Source organism: Chiroxiphia lanceolata, chromosome 5, assembly GCF_009829145.1.
Source record: "Chiroxiphia lanceolata isolate bChiLan1 chromosome 5, bChiLan1.pri, whole genome shotgun sequence".
NCBI classification, from domain to species: domain Eukaryota; kingdom Metazoa; phylum Chordata; class Aves; order Passeriformes; family Pipridae; genus Chiroxiphia; species Chiroxiphia lanceolata.
Window position 1 is genome coordinate 27,056,434 of NC_045641.1, and position 21,139 is coordinate 27,077,572.

Genomic DNA, 21,139 nt, shown 5'->3' on the forward strand with positions numbered 1-21,139 from the left:
TAGAAATGTTTTCAGTTGCTGAAACTTACAGCTAACGTTAGGTCTCTGTTGCTGTTACCCACAATTAAAATTATCTCATAATTGAAAAATAACTTCTATGTGCCTGATCTGTTCTCTTTGTGACAGTATTCAGCAACTGCTGATTACTCTGTGGGAGAGTTCAGGGTTATGACTTGGCTATTCTGCAGGCAATATTAATGTGGGTGGAAATTATTTAGATGGATTCATCTGTTCTAGGTAAATAGTATTAGATTTTTGTTACTGCGTTAGAAAAGGGTGTGCTACAGAGAACAAGTTGGTCGGTCAGTTGTTCACTGACAGAATTCTTGGAAGCGGTGGGCTTTGGCCTTTCTTGTTTTTAAAGGAATAGTTCATCTTCAAGGTGAAAAGTAGGTAATTTATTTATTTTCTAGGTAATTCTGGATAAAGTTGACCAAATATTAAATAACTTTAGAGTAACGTCACTGTAGTGATTTGAGTTTGTGAAACTCCTGTTATGAGCTAGGTTTGCCAATCAGACTTTTCAGTTGAACACTGGCATAACTGGTTCCTTGATGGAGATCTGAGCTGTATGAAGATCTCTGAAAATTCAGTGCTCAAAAGAGGTTTTAAATTGCCTAAAAGGTGATCTCTAGGTGCACAATAAGAGTGTTGAGTTGCCTTTGTATTATGATATGGTCATGAGTATGTGAGATGGAAAAATTAATACACAAAATCAAGTATTAACTTTAAGATGTGATCAGCGATGCAAGACTTTTTATTCCCTTACAGTAGCCTACCACAAATTGCTATTTTATTTGCAGTGTTACTGATTGCTTAACAGAAGATTTTATTTATCTTATTTTTCTAGTAACTGTTAGTTTTGTAGTGAAACCTTCCTGCATATTTTACTGCCTTTTTGGTTATGCAAGCAAGAATTTATTGATTCATAAATAACTGTTTAACTCTAGTAGATTTAATGCAGTATTTGCACATGGATTATAATGTATTGCTGTAAAAATTAATACACAATGCATTATAATGTATTGATTAAAAAAATCAATACATAGCTTTTATGTGTTCTAGGTATCATTTTGAAATTGGATGCTGCAAGACCTATTGTAGTCACTTAAAATCTCAAGAGATAGGAAGGATTATTTGCATTTTCAACTCAATATTGGAGCATGATTCTGGATTTAAGGCTTCTGTGAATCTTATATGCCCGTTTGTGTCTTCTTAAAGCTCACTCTGGAAAATAGTGGGGAAAAAAAACCCAAACAAAACAATCCACTGCCATTCTGCTTGCTCAAGGGAAGCTTGACTTCAGATCCTTTTTGAAAGTCCCTGCACAATGGTGCCAGTGTTTTAAGATAACCCTTTTATCTGCAGTTGTTTTGGAGCTTCTCTTCATGAAAGGGCAGAAAAATGGGCATTAAGTATTGACAGTGGGTCGACAGCAGATGCTTAGGCAAGAGTAAGTGAGAAGTGCTGCTGGATTATCACTGTGTGCTTGCTTACCATTCTATCTTTGAGTGATTTCATGGTCACCTAGGAGGTCCTGAGGTAGAAATTGCATCTTCAATATGGAGTTTGTCATGGATTTTCTTATAGTTTGCCCAGCTGCATGGACTTTAAACTCAATTATGCATTTTATGAGGAAATAACTTTTTTTTTTCTTTTAAGCTGCTCTTTCTGAATGTCTCCTACTCTTAGAACAACCAGACAGTTGCTCCATATTTACATTTCCTGTCAGCTGTGATCTTGTGGAGATCTGTCCTCTCCTACTTTCACCTATATTCTTCTTTCTTCTATTTAAATGTTCCTTATACAAAAGTTGTGCCGTATCTGTCCCACGTAGCCATTTTCTGTATCTCTGTATTGGTAAATGAAGACAAACCAGAAGTGCACAAAGAATTGACTTGATATAGGATGTGTGATGAAATTACTTCGTGATGAATTTTCCAATTTTGTTCTGCATCTCTCTCCTAAATCATTCTACTCTGTATCCTATATAAGTCATATCATTCAGTTTTATTTTCTTGTCAGCGCAGAGCCAAGAAGCTGTTACTGTCATAGGCAGCTCTGTTGTAATGCAAAGATCATGTCTCAGCCTGCTGTCCGTCAGCTTTGGGTCTGTTGCTGTATATCTGAATTTAAGATCTTTTATCTGTGGATGCTTTTGACCCTTGTCTGACTTTGAGGGAGAGGTGCAAATCTATGCCTTGTTCAGAAGGAAGTAAGAGCTGTTATGAGAGCAGGATTCAGTGTTACGAGACATCACTACTTTGCTGTAAGTAAGGACTGGCTAGTTAAGAACATCTGGGGTTTGCATATTTCTTCTTTCCCATCTGTCTTATTTCTTAACGTTTAAGGAAAAGGGGTATTTGGCAATAGAATAATCGCTTAAGAATAGATCAGATGACGTACTGAACAGTATTAAACTTTGGATTCTGTATTTGTGGTATTTTCCTTCAATAAGTCTTCATTCATTTACTTTTTACTTTCTAATTAGCCATGTATTCTTCAAACAAATCTTTAGCAGGTGCAGATCATTCAAGCATTTCACAATTAATCTGGAGCATGCAATAAGATTCAGAGTCAAAGAAACTATCTAACTTGCACCAGAATTAATTGGCTATGGAGAATTACTTTGAACTTGGCTAGTGCTTTCTGGCTTGGTGCTGTATAGATTCTGCACTTCGATGACACAAGAAATACAGATTAATACAGATTCCTCAGAGTTGTACTTGTTTTGCCTCCTTTGCTGGTAGGCCACTGTCTATGCTATTTTCTGCTCTCTTTTTTTCAGTACAGTATGTTCTGTTCTGCATGATTGTTTGTACATAAGAGTCTCCTGAAAGCTCTGGAAAAGTGGCACACAGGTTTTAGCAGAAACTGCTGTGGGGGCCTGCCTGTGACGTGGATGTTTTCTCTGCTCTGGTGGTCAGCTTGCTGGTGCCTTTTCATATAAAGCATATCTCTCTGAACTTGGATCATTTGGGAAATAATGAGGGATGCTATTCAGTATTATACCTTTTTTTTTTTTGTCCATTGCAATAACTGTCTTGTATATGCTTGTTGAATAGCAGGCAGAGTACGTGATTTCTTGCATAGCTTCCCTGTTTTGATAAAACTAAATCGTAGCCACTCCCATCTCAACTGCCATCTCACACAAGGGAATATAAACACATAATTTTAAACTTGACTCATTTTGATTGTACAAGTGTGCTGGATGATTATTTTTTAAGAGAAAATTGCTATGACATCCCTAAATCAAACTTAAATAGGGAGTAACCTGGATGATTGGTTTTAATCTTTTAAGTAATATGTCTATACTTGTCCATCATAGCCAATCTTTCTGTAAGTGGAGGACAGATGAGGTGACGTTTGTTACTGCTTTGCATAGGAGGGAAAAAATAAAAAGGTTGTCACTGGAAGAAATTCATTAATTACTGCTAATTGAAACAAAGCACATCAAAGAAACTACCATAAGTGGGTTAGAAACAGAAATCTCTTACTGATATGAGGACAGGTCCTACTGTAAGCTTTCAGGCTTTAACAGACATTAATTGTTAGTTTATGGCTGATACACTTTCAAAGTATTACCTTCTAATATAAAGGTGGTACAAAAACTGGTTCTGGAACCGTGTTGTGAAAAGTGTGTTGGTTGTCCAAATCAAAGCTTAAAGTACAGTTGTACTCTTGAAGACTTATTTTCAGCTGTATTAGCTTGTAGTGCAAAATCAACACATAATTTTTATTCTACAGATTGACATAAATTCTAGATGTGTGCACACATTTATGATTAAGAAACACAAAACAAATTAGTGAACATCATACTAGCGAACATATATTTTTCTTTCTTAGAGCAGAAACACAGTTTTAGTAAGGTACACCAAGGGTTTACATGCTGTAGAAAGCACAATAAGAATTGTGGCTAGCCACTACCAGCATTTATCTTGTTTTTGTTTAACAGTACATTATGTAAAGCAGGCTAGAAGTGGATGCTTAGCAGCAAAAGAAGGAAAATCATCACGTTTGATTACTTTAAAGTGCCAGAATTTAGTCTGCAAGATTTCTTTTCAGCATGTGAGCGAGCATGGAAATAAATCTGTCCCTAGAGATCTGCAGATGAGTTTGTCTGTGGTTGCCAGGTCATAGTTTGATTCTTCAGTATTGTCCCCTAGAAGCTATTTCACTGGGCCTGGCTTGATTAAACAGAAATCAATGAAGGCTTGAATTTCTTTTCCAGTGTATCCAAAGAAATCTGTATTCTGGGTTAAACTTTATTTTTGTGACTTTTTCATGTAATAGCATCCACAGTATTTGCCATGGGCATGAATGCTAGTAAAAAACCTTTCAGTCGTTTATTTCTAAAATGTTTGTCATGTTAATGCTCATGCACAGAAACCTGAAAGTGAAACTTCCCAGGGACTTTAATTTCAGAGAATAAGCTGAACAAAATCTGTGTACTGATAATATTTCTAGTTTCCCAAGTACCTGATAGCCCCTTCCTGCTCCAAAACCTGGAATTTTGTGTTTGACTAGAGAAAGAGGACCTTGTTTTTTGTTATGAGCAGGTAAACTAATCTCTTGGTGCATTATGTAAGTTTTTAACTGGAAGATGGGGATTTTGCCATGGAGATAATGAGAGACTTTGTATCTGATGTGCATTTTTTTTGTTTTGTTTTGTTTAGTGGGAGACTTTGATAAGATCTGGCGTGAACACTGTGAGGATGAGGAAACTCTGTGTGAATATGCTGTGGCAATGAAAAACCTTGCAGATAATCACTGGGCAAAAACTTGTGAAGGGGAAGGCCGAATTGAATGGTGTTGCAGGTAAATCTTATTGTATTTGAAACACACAATTGCACTCTTCTACTTGCAATTATTTATAATACAAAACTTAAGTATGTTTTACTTTTTTGCCAGTATTTTAGATTTGTTCTATAACATGTTAATTATTTATTTCTTCCTAAAACCAATACCTTCTTAGTGTTCCAACTTGCTAAGGAAATAGCTTATGAAGTGTTCTATTATGAGGTGATCTTTTTTGCAATATTTTCAACAAACAGGTTTTATTTCCTGACATACTGAAGCTGTTTGCACATAATCCTGTGAAGTAATTTTCCATGCTTTTCAACCTAAACTGAGTAAATGCATTGAGTGTAGCTCAAGTTTAATTTTTAGGGTTTTGGTTTGATATGATAGGTGCACATAATAGTGCTTGATCTCTAGATGCAAATCTCTGGTACGTAGTTTTCGATTCTTAGTCTCCTGCAACGGACTTTAACCACCATGAAACTTGTTTCAAATGTATTTAAAACTTCAAAATTCCTATTAGTCATAACCATCTAATTTTTGTTGGGCTATCTGAATTGTGAAGTAATGAAATGAGAAGCTAAACTATTTCAATCCTTCAGGAAAATAAATTCTTAAAAGAGGAGAAATGTTAGTCATTCAGAATTGCTGGCATCCAAGACGTACTATAGAATCTGTACAGCAGAATAAAACAAAATGCTGTTGAAATTTTAATGGGAAGAGAGTTTATCAGTGGTCCTGCCTTTGCAAATGACTTCAGACAAGGGCAAAGTAATCTTGTGTGCCAGTCTGTAGGTCCTGCAGGTGAGTGTTTCAAAGTGCTGAGTGAAACAGTTGATCTAGAGTACACCTTGGTGGCTACTTGAGCTGTTCTGTGGCTTCTGGAAATGGAGCAAGTAATAACAAGCTAGGGGATTTTTTCCTGCCATAGGCTCTTACTTACTTTCATCCTTTAGTTTGGATATAACCCACCACAGATAAGTGTTTCTTTATAGACCCCTTTCTGGACATGCCTTATGTATCTTTATCCCAGTTACAAGAGAGGTGATTCGGTTATAAAGAACTATGCCTAAAAATGGACACAGCATTTCAATGGCCTTGTCAGGGATAAATAAAATAAACAGATTTTATTGATGATGTAATAAACTCTTGTTTATGCTGTTGATCTTGTTTGGTGGGATTTTGGTATTTTTGTTAGTGATGTTTTGGGTTCTGTTTGCTTGTTTTGTTTGGGTTTTTTTTAGTTGGCAGGGCATTGATTTATGATCACTTGTGATCCCCAACTGCCTGTTTCTGTTGCAGGCTTCCTCAGTTGCTAGTTGTTTTTTTGTATTTGTGCTATTCATTACTTCTGTGGAAATGCTGATACTTGTATTTCTCTTTTTTACATTACACTTTCTTGAATCATACTGAATTCTAGTTCTGTAATTTCTTGCAGTGTCTTCCCCACACCCTGCCCTGGTTTAACGTCATTCTCAGATCCCTTAAGGAACTGGAACTGACCCGCAGTTCAGGTTATCTGTGAAAAAACTAGTTGTACTGGACCCAGGGCAGATTCTGTGGAATATTGCTTGATATTTTCTTGCAATTTTATTGTCATGTAATGTGTGAAACTTTTTTCAATAGGGCTGTGTGCACTTTAATTTCAGCTAAGCAGTATTCCCTCAGCATGTGGCAAGCTTGTCAGTTACCCTGTAGGACAGGATAATGTTCTTTGTGGACAGGGGAGGACAGCTGATGGCCTGTGTATTGAAGGTTTTGGGCTCTCACTTGGTTTCTATTATAGATCATTTACAAAGTAAACATTTAAATAAGTGTCCAGTTTGGGCCTTGCAGCCTGAGCTTGTATAAGGAAGAGAATCCATCCATTAAGAGACACTAAAATGCTCTGTCTTAGTATAAAGCTTCAGATAAAGCGTGTAACTTCAGCTTGCGAAGTCAAGGGATCAGGAGTTTTTACATCAGCAGAAAGAGAGGGGTATTTTTCATTTCTGTCTCAGCATAAACCGAGGCCTGCGTTGCTAAATACCAGAACATACCACATTGACTTAGTGTTCTGCAATATTTTGTTCCTTCTCACCGGGCCAAGAGGTGTGCCAGACAGGTGGCAGGTCCCCTTGTTGTTACTCTTCCTTGTGCCTGATTGCATAATTGCAGGCAAAAGAACTTACATGAGACTTCAGTGGAAGCTTTTGCTCAATGCTTATTACTGTGTCACCATGACAGCAGGAAGATAGCTGTTTTATATTAGATGAATTTTAATTTGAGACTGGAATGCTGAAAATAATTTGGAACCAGCAGTGTATCCCTGCTGAAGAAAGGAGAGACTGAGTTTTGTTTTAATTTGAAGGGATATCTTTTCAGAGATCTGAAACTGAGAAGTGGAAAAAAAAAAAAAAAAGGGCACAAAAGACTTTGTGGGTTTTTTTCTTTCTTTCATTTTCCTTATATTCTCCTAGCATCTGATAAAATAAATCAGAGAGTGCAGAATAACAACTAGAGAAGCTATGTGTACTTCTCAGGATCAAGAATAACAGTTTTGTTGCCGAGTTCTCCTTTCAAAAGTCTTTCTAGACTAGAAAAATTCTGACATTACTTCTTAAACCAGATGACATAAAACTTATTATTTTACCTCTTTAGTTTTGATTTAAAGAAGCACATATCCAGACTCTAGGAACTGTAACAGATGGAAAGCAGTACATTATAGATTGTGCTGGTGGCCATATGCTGACTTGTATGGGGCCAGTTTTATTTGTTTCAAGGCAACATTATAGAACTGTGAACTGGGGAGAGAGACAGCAGAAGAGCGATTAAAACTTCATCCACTTCCAGATCCAGGTTAATGATCCCCTGAGCAGTGATGTAAAAAGCCTGAGCAACACTCAACTGTTCTTTCCTTCCTTTCTTTTTATATATTTAGAAAATTGCAAATAGCAAATGGTATTTGCAAATTAACACTTCTGGTGCTCTTTCATTTGTATTACAATACAAAATGAAGAAAAGGGTAAGATGGTGCTTACCCTAACTGTCCTAACTCTTAATTTTTGCTGGCATAGGTAGGCTGATGAAAATTTGTGTGGACAGTGAATGCCAGCCTATTCTGTTTCTAGTTAGAACAAAATAAGCTAGACCAGCAGGTTTGCTTCTTTCTGTTGCTTTTGCATCAGTGTTAAGACTTGTGTTGACTTGACTGTTTTTTTAAATAGTCAGAAGTGCAGATTTTATTTTTTGCTATCATGACAAAACATTATCTAGACCTATATTTTTTCAAAAAACTCTTTGGACTGTTTCGTGAGCAAAGAAATATGGTTCTGTTGAAATTAGTGTCAGATGAGTGCAGAACTGTTTGGAAGAATTTGCAGAGAATAGATGTGAGGAGCTTATCTTAAAATGTGATTTACTGCGAAGGAGTCTGCTAGTGTCTGCTCTGTATCCATAACTAATCAATACTTTTATTAGAAGTCTGCTAGAATAAAGTTTATTTATTAAATTTGTAAATTTGCAAAGAGAAAGGAATTGTCACTCTAAGAGCAGAATTAAAATTAACACTGTTGTTAACTATACTAAATGTTATCAACTATATTAAACATTATCAACTGTAGAAATACAGCTGTAGAAATACAGACCAGGGAATAATTGGTTGTGTCAGTCTTTTGAAAAGCTCTTTGGATTCCGTAGCAGGCCACAAACTGAATATGAAGCACTCATGGGATGCTTTTGCAATAAAGGCAAATATCATACTGGAGAGTATGGATGAGATTGTCAACAAGATATGCAAAGTATTGCTCTGACTTTATTTATCTTTGCTCTTAGACAAAATATCACCTTGGCCACTGCATTTAAAAAACAACAAACCGCAGCTCAACTCCAAGAGTGATAAAGACATTATGAAAAATCTTCTAATTTTTTTCACAAAAGCCTTAGGGTTCTTTCCTTGAAACTGGACCTGTCTAGTCAAAAGAAGAGGGGAAGGCTAAGTAATCTCATACAGGATCTTTAAGAATAACAAGTCTCTGCTAGGAAAGCTGATCATCTTTGGTTTGGAAAATTGAATGAATGAATGTTTGCAAGCCCCTTAAATGTTGTTTTGCAGGTTTTTTGATGAATGCAGTTATTCAAGCAATTCACTTTTAAGAGAATGGAATTAAGAGGGAGGTGGCATAAACAGGAGGAGGGAAACCATTTAAAATAGGAAAAGACAGCGTTCAATGTTCACATTTGTATGACAGTCTTAATTTTTGCTGTGAAACACATTGTTTGCCAGTGATACTGTAGTGTACAGATACTAAATTGGGAGGAGGTGTTGACTCCGTTGAAGGAAGAGAGGCCCTTCAGAGAGACCACGACAATTAGAGGGCTGGGAAATCACCAGCTGTATGAGGTTTAACAAAGACAAGTGCTGGATTCTGCACCTGGGATGGGGCAATCCTAGATGTATGTACAGACTGGGGAAGGAGAGACTGGAGAGCAGCACTGCAGAAAGGGACCTGGGAGTCCTGGTCAATGGCAAGTTGAAGATGAGTCAGCAGTTCCCTGGCAGTCAGGAGGGCCAACCGTGTCCTGGGGGGCATCAGGCAAAGCATCACCAGCCGGTCAAGGGAAGGGATTGTCCTGCTCTGCTCTGCATTGGTGCGGCCTCACCTTGAATATTGTGTGCAGTTTTGGGAGCCACAATATAGGAAAAATATAAAGCTATTGGAGAGCATCCAAAAGAGGGCAATGAAGATGGTGAAAGGCCCTGAGGGAAGCGGATGAGGAGCAGCTGAGGTCACTTGGTCTGTTCAGCCTGGAGGAGAAGAGACTGAAGGGAGACCTCATGGCAGTCTACAACTTCCTCGTGAAGGGAAGAGGAGAGACAGGCACTGATCTCTGTGATGACCAGTGACAGGACCTGAGGGAATGTTATGAAGCTGTGTCAGGGGAGATTTAGATTGGATACTAGGAAAAGATTTTTCACCCAGAGGGTTGTTGGGCACTAGAACAGGCTCCCTAGGAAGTGGTCACAACCCCAAACCTGCCAGAGTTCAAGAGGCATTTGGACGATACTCTCAGGCACATGGTGTAGTTCTTGGGGCTGTCCTGTGCTGAGCCAGGAGTTGGACTTAAGTGATCCTTGTGGATGCCTTCCAAGTTAGGATATTCTATGACTGCTTTGTTCTGATGAAACTGTATCTATTTGTTGAACACTAGATCTAATTAGAGCAATGATCATACGCTAACTACTGGCTATTTTCAAATGCTTTGAATCCTCTCATAATAAAAGATACTTCCTCCATAAACTGGCTTGGGGTGGACACACCACCAGAGAAACATCTGATTACAGATCTAGTTGCATTTCTCAAAAAGAAAATGTCTCAAAACCCTAGAACTGAGACCAAGTATCAAAAACAAAATGGAAAAATGTATTGTATACAAGTTTCTCAACTTGAAGTTTAAAAAAATATAATTATACTGACAAAAAATTGTAACACTTTACATTGAGAAACCTACTGCTCTCACCTATGCTGAATACTGAATTTCCTTAGCCTGAAGCTGGGTGTGCATGACAGTCGCAAAATATTTTCCAGTCCAAAGGAAACTTATGCTCTTATAGGTATGATTAATGTGTACAAGGGCAATTTACACTGCCTTCCTTCACTTTGGATGTTGGGAGGTGGATGGGTTAAACCTGTAGAAGCATTTGCAATTTTATTTTTTTCATGCTAGCAGCTCTGACAGTTGACATTTATAAATTTGTTCCTCAGCGTGTGGGAGGAGGGGAGAAATGTTTTGCTGGCAGAAACCATGATGGGAAGTCCAGACTTCCTTTCAACTCTGAAGGAAAGTTTGTTATTTCTCTGTGTCCTCACTGAAAGTCATCTTCAGTGTTAGGTTTTGGTTTGTAAATATTGTAAGGAACATGAGTCAAGCTCACCTTTTCCTCATTATAAAGTAGAAGGAAAGAGATGGACTGTGTCAGTTAGCCAGTAAAACTGAGTGCTTGAAATCCTCAAGCATTGATTACAGCTATCAGAAACTGCCTTTCTGTCACGGCTTTTAAATTTCATATAGTGTTTTTTGGAAATGACGCCTTCATTTTTTTCTTTATATATTCTATTGAAATGCTTAGGTTTGGTCATCACTCTTTTTGAAAACTAAGCTTCTCTTTTCTTGCTGGAGAGTATTACCACAATGTTAAGTATTCATATTGGCTTTTACTGAGACTTCCTTTACGTGTCCAGCCCACATGGCAGAGCAGGGGGCTCAGCTTGAACAGGTTATTTACCATTTGAGATTTGAACTATGGAAAACAAGTTTCATTGAGAAAATACACAGGTTTGGGTTTTTTGTTTCTTTTTTAAAGCAACAACATGAACTGCACACTTCACCCAGAAACCCGACCTGAATCTCTGCCAGCAAACTTAAAACAGTTTAGACCTGAAATACCTTTTTCACATTTTGTGTGAACTGTAGGAAGTGTCAGCTCAGGTAGCATTTACATTGCACAATTCTTCACAAGCAGGTATGTTAATTGTAGACCTAATATTGTGTCATCAAAGACTGAATGTTTAAATGTCAGTTAAAAATGGCGCCACGTCAGTTCTCAGAATTATAAAATAGATACCTTAATTTTCTCTTTGTAGATAATTGAGATGCTGTGTTCATTACTTGAGACAGTTGTTAAATGCAGAATCTTATATAACTGCATACTCAAAACCGGTGACCAATGACAGCTTTTAAAGGCCGAGAAGTTAAACATGTGACTACATCAACAAGTTACTGTGGGGTAACTACAGAGTGCATTACTTCTGGTTAGCTACTAGCACAGTACCTGCCCACATGCTCACTGTTACCCCACAGTGGGTGTGTGGTTCAGTTCCACAAGGGGAGTACATAGGCAGCTCCTCTGAAGGCTCAGGAGCCAAAAGGGCAACATGCAGTAATCATGCCAGAAGCGCTGTGCCTTCAGAAAAGCATAAAAGGAGATAACCCTCAGTGGTTATGAAGTGCATTGTGACCTGGGGTTTTTTTTGTTTGGATAGGTGGATTTGGCCAGAGGGTTTTTTGTACTTTGTGGTACTGCACTGGTATGCAGACTAGGATCTGAACATGAAGAATTTTATCCATTCTTGGGCCTTTCTGTGGCTCTTGCCCTCTGTCCACCAGGAAAAACCAAGGAGTAGAAGATGCTTCTCCTTGTGGTTGACTCTGGTAGTGTCTTATGTGCAGATGAGGAAGGTCAGTTGAGAAGAATACAGAATTCTGAGAACTCAGGTGACATGATGGACAGGGGTAGAAGGATGGAAAAAGTACTGATTTGCATCAGTACAAAAAATGAGGAAACAATGCCTTGTCAGTGACAAGAGGAATTTATACTGTACTTTATGAGTAGGTGGTTCTCCTGTGCAACAGGTCACTAGTTCTGGTTTTTGGATGAAATTCAGTTATTCTCGAACAAAATGCTTGCTTCTCATGCCTAATGCTGACTACTGGTTGAAGTATGCAGGTGTAATTTAACTTTTTTGATAACGTTAATTTCTTAAAACTGGCTAACATTTATCTTCGAATATGACTAGTTTATTTTGTTCCAATTCCTATAAGAAAAATAAATATGGGGGAAAACTGAAAGCTAAAATAAGTCTTCCACAATGATACAGCTACTGCAGATATCTGTTAGTTAAAAACAAAAAATACCCAGGCAAACTCAAAATTGAAAACTGGTGAATGTAAGTCAGCCCATAACCCTGGATTGTGTTTCTTTTCTCTCATATTATGTGCCTGACAAGACACAGATGTTTCAAAATCCTCTGTGTTTACAGGGAGCTACTTAATAACTCTTTGCACCATAGTGGAGAACTGTGGTGCTCAGGTGACAGCTGCATTTTACCCTCTGGTGATGTTCTGACAAGACTTCTGCTGTCTTGCTTAAAGGTCTATCCAGATAAAACTATCTTGAATCTGTTTACTCAACTGTGACTTACGGCCTAATTTGAGGGGAAAAAAAAATACAAAAACCCACCACTGGACTTCAGATGTGTTGTTGGGTGTATCACATCCTTTCTAAAGCTGGTTTACCAAAGTTGCAGTAAAACCCAGATTTGTTTAAAAGCTGACAGCACTTGTATCTCTCAAACCTTTCGTTTGTGTCTTACCTGTAATAATGACCAAAAAGAGCATTCACTTTTCCTGGGGAATTTTTCTTTCTGTTTTTTCAGTGTATGCCGAGAATATTTTCAGAATGGTGGAAAAAGAAAAGCACTTGAGAAAGATGAAAAAAGAGCCCTTCTTGCTTCTAAGACCACTCCAGCTTTAAATGTTCCTCAGACTCCCAAGATTGAAGATCCTTTGCCAAACTTTGGCTTGACAAATCATGAAACTATGACAGAAGAGTAAGTTTTATTTGTTTTCCAGAATTTTCCCCCTTTGTGAGTTTTAAAATTTACCCTGACATTTTTCCCCATAACTCATTAGATCAGTCTGATGTGTTTTTAATAGTTAAGAAAGGGCATTTTCATGTGAATATATACATTTCAAGAACTACTTATGTTGTAGTATATTTTGGTGGATGCCATAAAAAAAATTGCTTGAGAATGACAACTTAGTCATCTTCATTTAAGTGCTAGAGCAGTTTCACTTTAGTATGTCATTGGTATGCAGTGCAATTTATATTAAACCTTGAGGTGAAATAAGGGAGATGTTAATTAAGTTAGAATCTAATGGCTGTTCAGCACTGTTGAAAAGTCAATTGCTTATGTAAGTACTAAGTGCCAAATGTAAATATCAGAGTACTTAAAACTTTCTCTTCATAAATAATTGCAGAGAAACTCTTGATTCCAATTATATACTTCAAAAGCAATTTTGAATTACAACCGTTAACTTTTAATGTGCTAGCTTTCTGATGACTGGCTCTGCAAAAGTTGTAGTATCCTTGAGGTATTTTCCTAACAACAGTTTTAATTTTGTTTATGACCTTCACTCAAGTAAGAATTTTATTTTTGGTGTTCAGGACTAACTATATTATTTCAGTGAAGTCTCACCCTCTGTTTCTTTTTCCTAAATAATATGGGTCATGTTTGTGGCTATTCCGTGTGTGATGGGAAAAAAAAATCATATTTTGCAAATACAATGAAATTATGAAAGCATAAGTATAGAGTCTGTATATGCTACACTTATGACTTGTTTTATATTCTTTATAGACCAGTTCTTAGAACTGCCCGCAGTACTGGGTTTTTGTTCTGTTGTGTAAAGAGATTTTTTTTCTCATTATTGTAGCATGTCTTCTGTGATCAGCACTTACTTGAAGTTAGATGTAGTATCAGCTAGGAAAAAAATGAACAAGTTGCTGATGTTATTATAAGCACGTTTTTCCTTAGGAACTGGTGTTTTTTGTGTCTCTCATGTTTGTTTAAATCAATAGGTTTGATGATCATACATTACTTAAAGCTCGTTTGTCTTCCAGTGGGAGGCATTGTCAAAAAGCATTAACGCTCTCTTTGCATGTACTCTGTCTTCATACTTTCTACAGTTAATAGTGGCTGTTGCAGAGCTAAAGTCACCCGAATTCCTTCTTGCTACAAGTAGTCTGTAGCCTTCCCTTTTGTTCTGACTAGTGTGTACAGAAAGTAGTTATAGAGAAATTTTATAACTTATTTTAAAAGTATTTGTTAATATAGTGAGCGATGATTATTTTTATTTTCATTCTCAAAACTTTAAAAATGTATACACTCATAAAGACATTCTTGGCAAAGGCAAGTTTTATAATACTTACCTGAGTAAGCAACAAATGATAGTAAGGTTTTTAGTAGCTGTACAGACCTTAAATCAGCAAGGTATAAGTGGTCTAATCTACATTCCAATCATGTAGTATTACAATTAGGAGTTGTGAGTTTGTCTATAGTTATGACTAAGTCTGTGACTCTTTTGTTTTACTCTGGTAAGTATAAAGACAATAATTTTTTTCCTTCCTCTCTCAAGTAGTATTAAAACCAGATAAGAACTTTTCCTGAACTTACCTGTACTGTCAAATTATTATAGAGAGACTGTCCTGTACTTGGTAAGGAACAAAGGTAGCTTGGTAATAAAAGTTCACCATCTAGTAGAAAAGATGCTGGGAGAAGTGGAGAGAAGTAGGCACTCAGGCACTCAGCTCTTAAAGGTGATGGTGGGAAACATTGTAGGAACCAGAAGTGCAAATTTTGCTGCAGATCAGAAAGTCAGCTACTTTGATGAACCCAGTTCCAGTTGCTTATGTTGCTCACCTCTTTGCCAGACTAAAATTGATGAGTTCTCTCAGAAATAACTAATGTGAGCAGTACTTTTTTTACTTTCGTCTATATGAAAAGTAAGGTATTGTCCACAGTACTTCCTTCCATCCCAGAATGAGTTCTCTACATGTGATTAGAGACATTTTAATGTCTCTAACATTACAACTGCATCTGTTGTGAAGCTGAGCATCAAAGTGACTCAATCTTGCAAGATAAAAGTGGCTGTTATGTGCTGGTTAACAGCTCCTCCCTTCAATAAATCAGACCCTCCTTTGTTTTCTTTTTGAGTATTATTTCTCCTCTTTTTCTGTCAAATTGAGCAGTCTTGCTTTTTAGTATGGATTCTTCTCAGATGCTGATTTGACCTCTGACGGTACATTCCTTCTTTCATGTGTGTCTCAGCAAGACAGACCTTCCCATTGGATATCTTTATATGTGGATGTCATGAAAGATTTGAGGCCTCCCAGTGTTACCACTCAGAACCCGATGTATATCTTGGTTCTGTTCTTCTGGCAGCAGCAAAGGGCTTCTGAACTGTTTCCCCATCCCATCCTTGATAAATAGTAGAGTAACTTAAAACTGTAAACTAGGACATCAACTCTTGAAGTGAATTGTGTCAGAGATTAGGTGACTTTTCTTATGGTCATGTAATTGTTCTCTTTTTATCTACTTCCAAGAGAAAATGTTACTTACCTGTACATAGCACTTAGTTGAATAATAGATGCATTTTTAAGTGGGCTAATAATCAAGAGCTGCTGTTCATTCAATCAGGTTAGAATCACAGATCTGTTTGATTTGGAAGGGACCTTAAAGATCATCTAGTTCCCATCACCCTGCCATGGGCAGGGAAAAGTTTTTAAACTGAACAAGTGTGGGATGTATTTAAAATGAACTCATTTTCCAGGTTGTGTTTCCTTCTTTACCAGTTTCTGATGTTTAACTGTTTGCATATTGGTTTTCTACCTGCACGTTACTACCTGCATTAAAGAACTTTGGATTCAAGATATATGCTTGGAGATTGCTTGTAGTGGCAAATACTTCCCATGTTTTTAATGTTGCCTTGACTGAAAATCATTAGGAAACAGGACATTGAAGGGTGATTAATAATTAATTCAGCAAGAGTACATTTCTAACAAAGTCAGTGACTTATGGGGTCAGTGATTGTCACGTAGATTACAGTTACAGTTTCACTGAGGAATCTGACTTAAGAGTTACAGTTCTGAAAAGTAGGTATCTGAACTTGTGATCTTCAGACCACGGGAATCAGTGGTCCTTGCTCTTTGTGTATGTTTGGTAACAGAATCTAAGTGCTTCTTAATAGTTTCAAAATTATTTCAAGCACCTAATTAGTATCCTGCTCCTACTGATAACTGGCAGTCTGAGGATTGCTGCTAAGTGATTCATTGTACCAGGATTCCAAGAGGCAGCAAAACCTGACAAGCAACAGGAAGTCAAGACACAAGTGAGCATCTGAATCTGCTACTTTTGTGGTTTCAAAGTATATTTATATACTGAACATAGACTACAGGACTCCTTAGATGTGACACACTTATCAGAGTGAATTTGCCCTGTATCAAATGTCTTAGTTGTCCATTAGTGTAGATGGGAGGTTCTTGCTTCTGCTTAGTTCGGAATACAGAGTTGTAGGTTTCCAGAAATGTGCTCCAAAGCTGTAGCAGTGTGAAGTAGTGTCCCCCTTTAAGCAGTCAAAAATAATGCTGCAGCAAAGAATGCAGGTTTTGTAAATAGGAAGACAGAATAAATACATCATCATGATTTTCTTACTCTACCATAGGTGAAGTGGGCTCTTCTGGAAATTAGATGGTTCTGGGTTGTGCGGCTTAATTTTGTTCTATTTCATTGAACACTTTAAAGGAAAATGTTTAGATCTCTAGAGTCTGTCTCTCCTTTTTATGGGAAGTTTTCTCTGCACAGTAGAGCCATGTTCCCTCTTGTTACGTTTGCTGTGGTCCCACATGTCTGTTGATTTGTTGTTACCATATTGGACTCTCATATGGAGCACAAGCATATAAAGACATACATTTTTGTGTTTGAATGGGTGAGAATCTGCCATTAGTGTCTCTATCTGATAGACAAGGAGATATGCTGGTCTGAGAAATCTCGTACTACCCTTATATGGGAAAAGACACTACTTGACCTCAGTCCACATTTGTGATTTATGGCCACCAGGATCTGCCTCAACACTATGCAAATTCCTGTTGCACAGATTACAGTGTTATTGTTATCGAAGCTTGGAAACATTGTTGCTGTCACCTTCATTCTGAAATCCCACTTGGTACTGACTTACGGAGTAGCTTGGTAATGTTTGCAGTTTTAACTTAAAGATAATTTTTGCATTGTTTGCCTTGGTCGTGGTGGTATTTTGAGAGAAGTAAGTCTTGGATGTCTTCTCTTCCATATAGAAGCAAAATACTTAAACTTGGCATTATTATTCTGCCAAATGCAACAAGATGTTTTCTCTTGCTTCTCCATCATCCTCTCTCTGGGAGGTGACTGGGAGTCTGGAAGGAGCCCAGAGAGCCTAGATCTCTTTATTGTTGCTTAAAGGCTTTTTTTTTGCAGTATTCCTTACTGCTTTGTTGTTGCTATGAGTACCGCCATGGTTTGTTTGGACTCCACTGGCCCTGCAGATCTGTTTCTGAAAGTTTTTTGAAGTTATCTATCTCTCTAGGGCTGACTCTTTCCCAGAAACATGACAAGTGATATTTTGGAGATGACAATTGGTTTTGGCTCCAGAAACTTGAAGCAAAAAACAACATTTGCTTACTAGAAGGTTTATTACTGTTCTCTTCTCCGTGAAGTCCCTGTGAAAGCTGTGACTTTGTTTGCCTCTATTAAAGGAGTTTGGATGTTCTAATATGTTACAAATCATCATGGAAATTTTTTAGAGGCAGCCCTGTAAATGATCTAATAGAAAGAGCTCAAACTGTTGGGTGGTAGTAGTAGTGCTGTATATATTCTTTTTTTTCTTTTTTTTTTTAATTATGTGGATGCAGTCATCAAGTTATGCTTTATAGAACAGGTGAGTGTAGAGTCTGACCATGTGGACTGGAACAGAATTGTTTAACTCCAGCATTTACTGGTTTTTTGCAATTGCAAAGAAAGAATAAGCAGCAGGGGTCTCTAAATTCAGAATGCAAGGAAAATAAAAAAATGTGTCTTTGATTGTAGGATATGTAACAGCTGAGTCCTTAATATTCATGATAACTAAGTGCAACATTCTAATTCTAATTCTTTCAAGAGTGCAGCATATCAGGTTAGATAAGTATCAGGACAAGGCAAAACCTTTAAACAATGACAAGACAGCTGATTGCCAGTACTTCTGTACAGGTGCATTGATGTTACCTGATGCTACATTATATATGGTAGTAACTGCCTTAGTCATGAAAAAAATGCCTGTTGTTGCAAACTTGAAGACCAGGAATGTTACTCTGGGCCTTGGTAAAGGAGGCTATCCTTAAGAAGGTAAGAATGCTTTCAGAGGTAAGTCAGCAGTCACTATCCTCAAAAGTTGCCACACATCTTTTTTTTTTTTTTTCTTAAACTATGTATTTAGCTTCAAGAAAAGAACAATGGTGTTTTTTATCGTCATAAAGGCATTTCAGATTGGTTTTCCATTTGGTCATAGGTGACATCAGAGCTTCCAAAGAAAAGGCAAATCTCATTTGCCAGCCTGTAGCATATCTTCTGCTGTGCTGTAATGGGGACTTCTACCAGACAGTACAAGAATGTCCTCTTTTTGTTTCTTCAGTCTGCTGTTTTCTTTCTGATCACCTCTCTGTTTTTTTAACTCAGTAAGTTTTGGAATCTGTTTGAGAAGATGATGGGCCAGTTATTCAGTGTGGGGTTTTTGTTTGTCGTTTTTCATTTCCCATGAAGTTTTGAAAGGGTATGTGTGCATCTCTGTAGCATTCTGGAACACCATTGTCTATTCAAGTGTCTTTAGCAGTATGTCAACTTCTTTCTATCAGTCTGAGGAGTAAGTAATGAAGTCATGATTTCTCAAGTTAATCCCCCCTCCCCTTTTTTTTTACCTTTGTTGTTTGATAGCATATTTAAGTGTTTAGCATTAGAGATATTGGCCTTCTTATTTATAATTTCACCTCGAATAGGGTTATCACACAGTGGCAGATATTCTCCACAATTCTTACAGGATAAATCTTCATTTTAGAGTAGTTCAGAAGTACTCTGATTTAGGACCCTCTTTCCTAAACTAGATGGCTGGTTTTGACTGTTTCTCATTAAAAACCTTTTGGATTCTCAAAAAGAAAATTGAATACATGGCATGGAATAGACTTTTCCCCCCCTTAGTAGTTTTGAGGAGATACTTCATTTCATTTAAATGTTTAGAATAACTTCCCTACAACTTAAACAGCTAGTTTTTATGTTTGTGACTCTGCATGGACTGATCTAGCTCTTTCACAGCATCCATTAGGAACAGAATTGGAGTAAACCTCCAGCAGTCATCTGTTAAAAATTTGCTAACATAAAGCAAATAAAATATTGTTTTAAATTTGCAAGGAATAACTAAATGCTTTCATTTATAGTTGTTGGGGTTTTTACCTTGGAATGTGTTTTCTTGTCTTCATTAAACCAATTATGCCACTTGACTTCAGATGCCCTTTAAAATGGAATTGTCAACTACATAGTTCATAGTGTTGCCAGTTTCCCTTTTCAACTCCTGCAGTTTTAACTCTAATGTCTAGTATGACTTCACCAATAAATACCACAAAAAAGGTAAGTGAGAAACACAAAGCAATAAGAGAAAGCCTGTCTAATGGACATGCAATTTGCCTTTTTATTTACTTACTACAAGTACACAAATTAATAATATTACAGCTGCTCTGAACAAGACTCTTCTGATTGAGCACCGACTGCTTTTACTGAAGGAGCTTGGTTCTTTAGGTATCCAGCAACTGACGTAAGACATTCACTTCTATTAGTCACTACTATGGTGTTCTGTGAGAATTTTTTGCATTAGCTATCTGAAATTGTAATTGAGAATATAGTTTTAAAAATAACATTTGATAAAACTGAATTCTTGCTGCTTCTTAGGTTCCTTCACTCCTTGGGAAAGATCAGATTACTTGATGTTGGTAGCTGCTTTAATCCATTTCTGAAGTTTGAAGAATTTCTGACAGTTGGCATAGACATTGTTCCAGCTGTTGAGGTATGTAATGTTTGCTGAATTTAATATAAAGTTGATTCTCAGATTTTTAGAATATCTCAAAATTACTATGAAAAAAGTATATTTAATACTTAAGTATGTTTTCAAAATATCTGTGCTATAATAGGAATTGTGGCACTCCTACTACATCCTTTCCCCTGAACAGGCTCTAAACCCTAGTTGTGTTTTCTTTTAAAAATATTTTTTTCAAGAGCTATGCCTTTTTTAATGGCGTTCTTAATCTTAAAATTGGAAAATTTTAGTAGCTGTCTTTTTTTTAATGGTATTTCAGATAAGTCCTTGCATTTTAAAAGGCATAAATAAAACTTAAGTGGGCTTATGCTTAGGCAAGAACCTCTCAGAAGCTGCATTCGCTGACGGAAGGAAATGATCAGTGACTGTAGTTGGTGAGTTTTTCTGAGGAGCTTTACTAATCAGAAGTGCATTATAAGGGAGCATTTCTGTTTATTGCTAGTAATATTATTGAACTTTCACAATCCGGAGGACAAATTTATCAGCACATATGGAGTAAGTTGCTTCATTTTCTCTAGGTAGTAAGGTTCTCAAATGCATTAATTCTACTGTAATCATATGTTCTTTCTGTCTTCTGCTCTTGACCCAACTTTTGTTAGTGCTAATCACATTTATCAACCAAGCAAAATGATGAAGTGGAATAAAAATGAAAAAGACGCAGATATACATTTCTGACAGAAAACAGAAAAGCCTTTGATCATACACACCTTGACCACTTACAGTTTAAAATCAGACTCTGTTAAAATCTGTGGCCTAAGGTAATCCTCTTTAGAAGTGGAGAGGTGAGAAGAAGTGTACAAGTAAAATAACACAGTTACCTTGAAAGCCGTGTTCTCTTATTTGCTGCAGTGTGGTTTACATGTGTAATGTGTGG

General features: G+C 37.1%; 1 protein-coding gene across 2 annotated transcripts in view; it reads left to right on the forward strand.

The window, feature by feature from the left end:
• The window catches only part of BMT2 (base methyltransferase of 25S rRNA 2 homolog), a 34,390-nt gene that overhangs the window by 6,863 nt on the left and 6,388 nt on the right, over positions 1–21,139 (forward strand). For both annotated transcript variants that reach the window (XM_032687610.1, XM_032687611.1), the window contains exons 2-4: positions 4,677–4,818; positions 12,996–13,169; positions 20,121–20,235. In XM_032687610.1, coding sequence (XP_032543501.1) covers positions 4,677–4,818; positions 12,996–13,169; positions 20,121–20,235 — 431 coding nt within the window. The remainder of the gene's footprint in view (positions 1–4,676; positions 4,819–12,995; positions 13,170–20,120; positions 20,236–21,139) is intronic.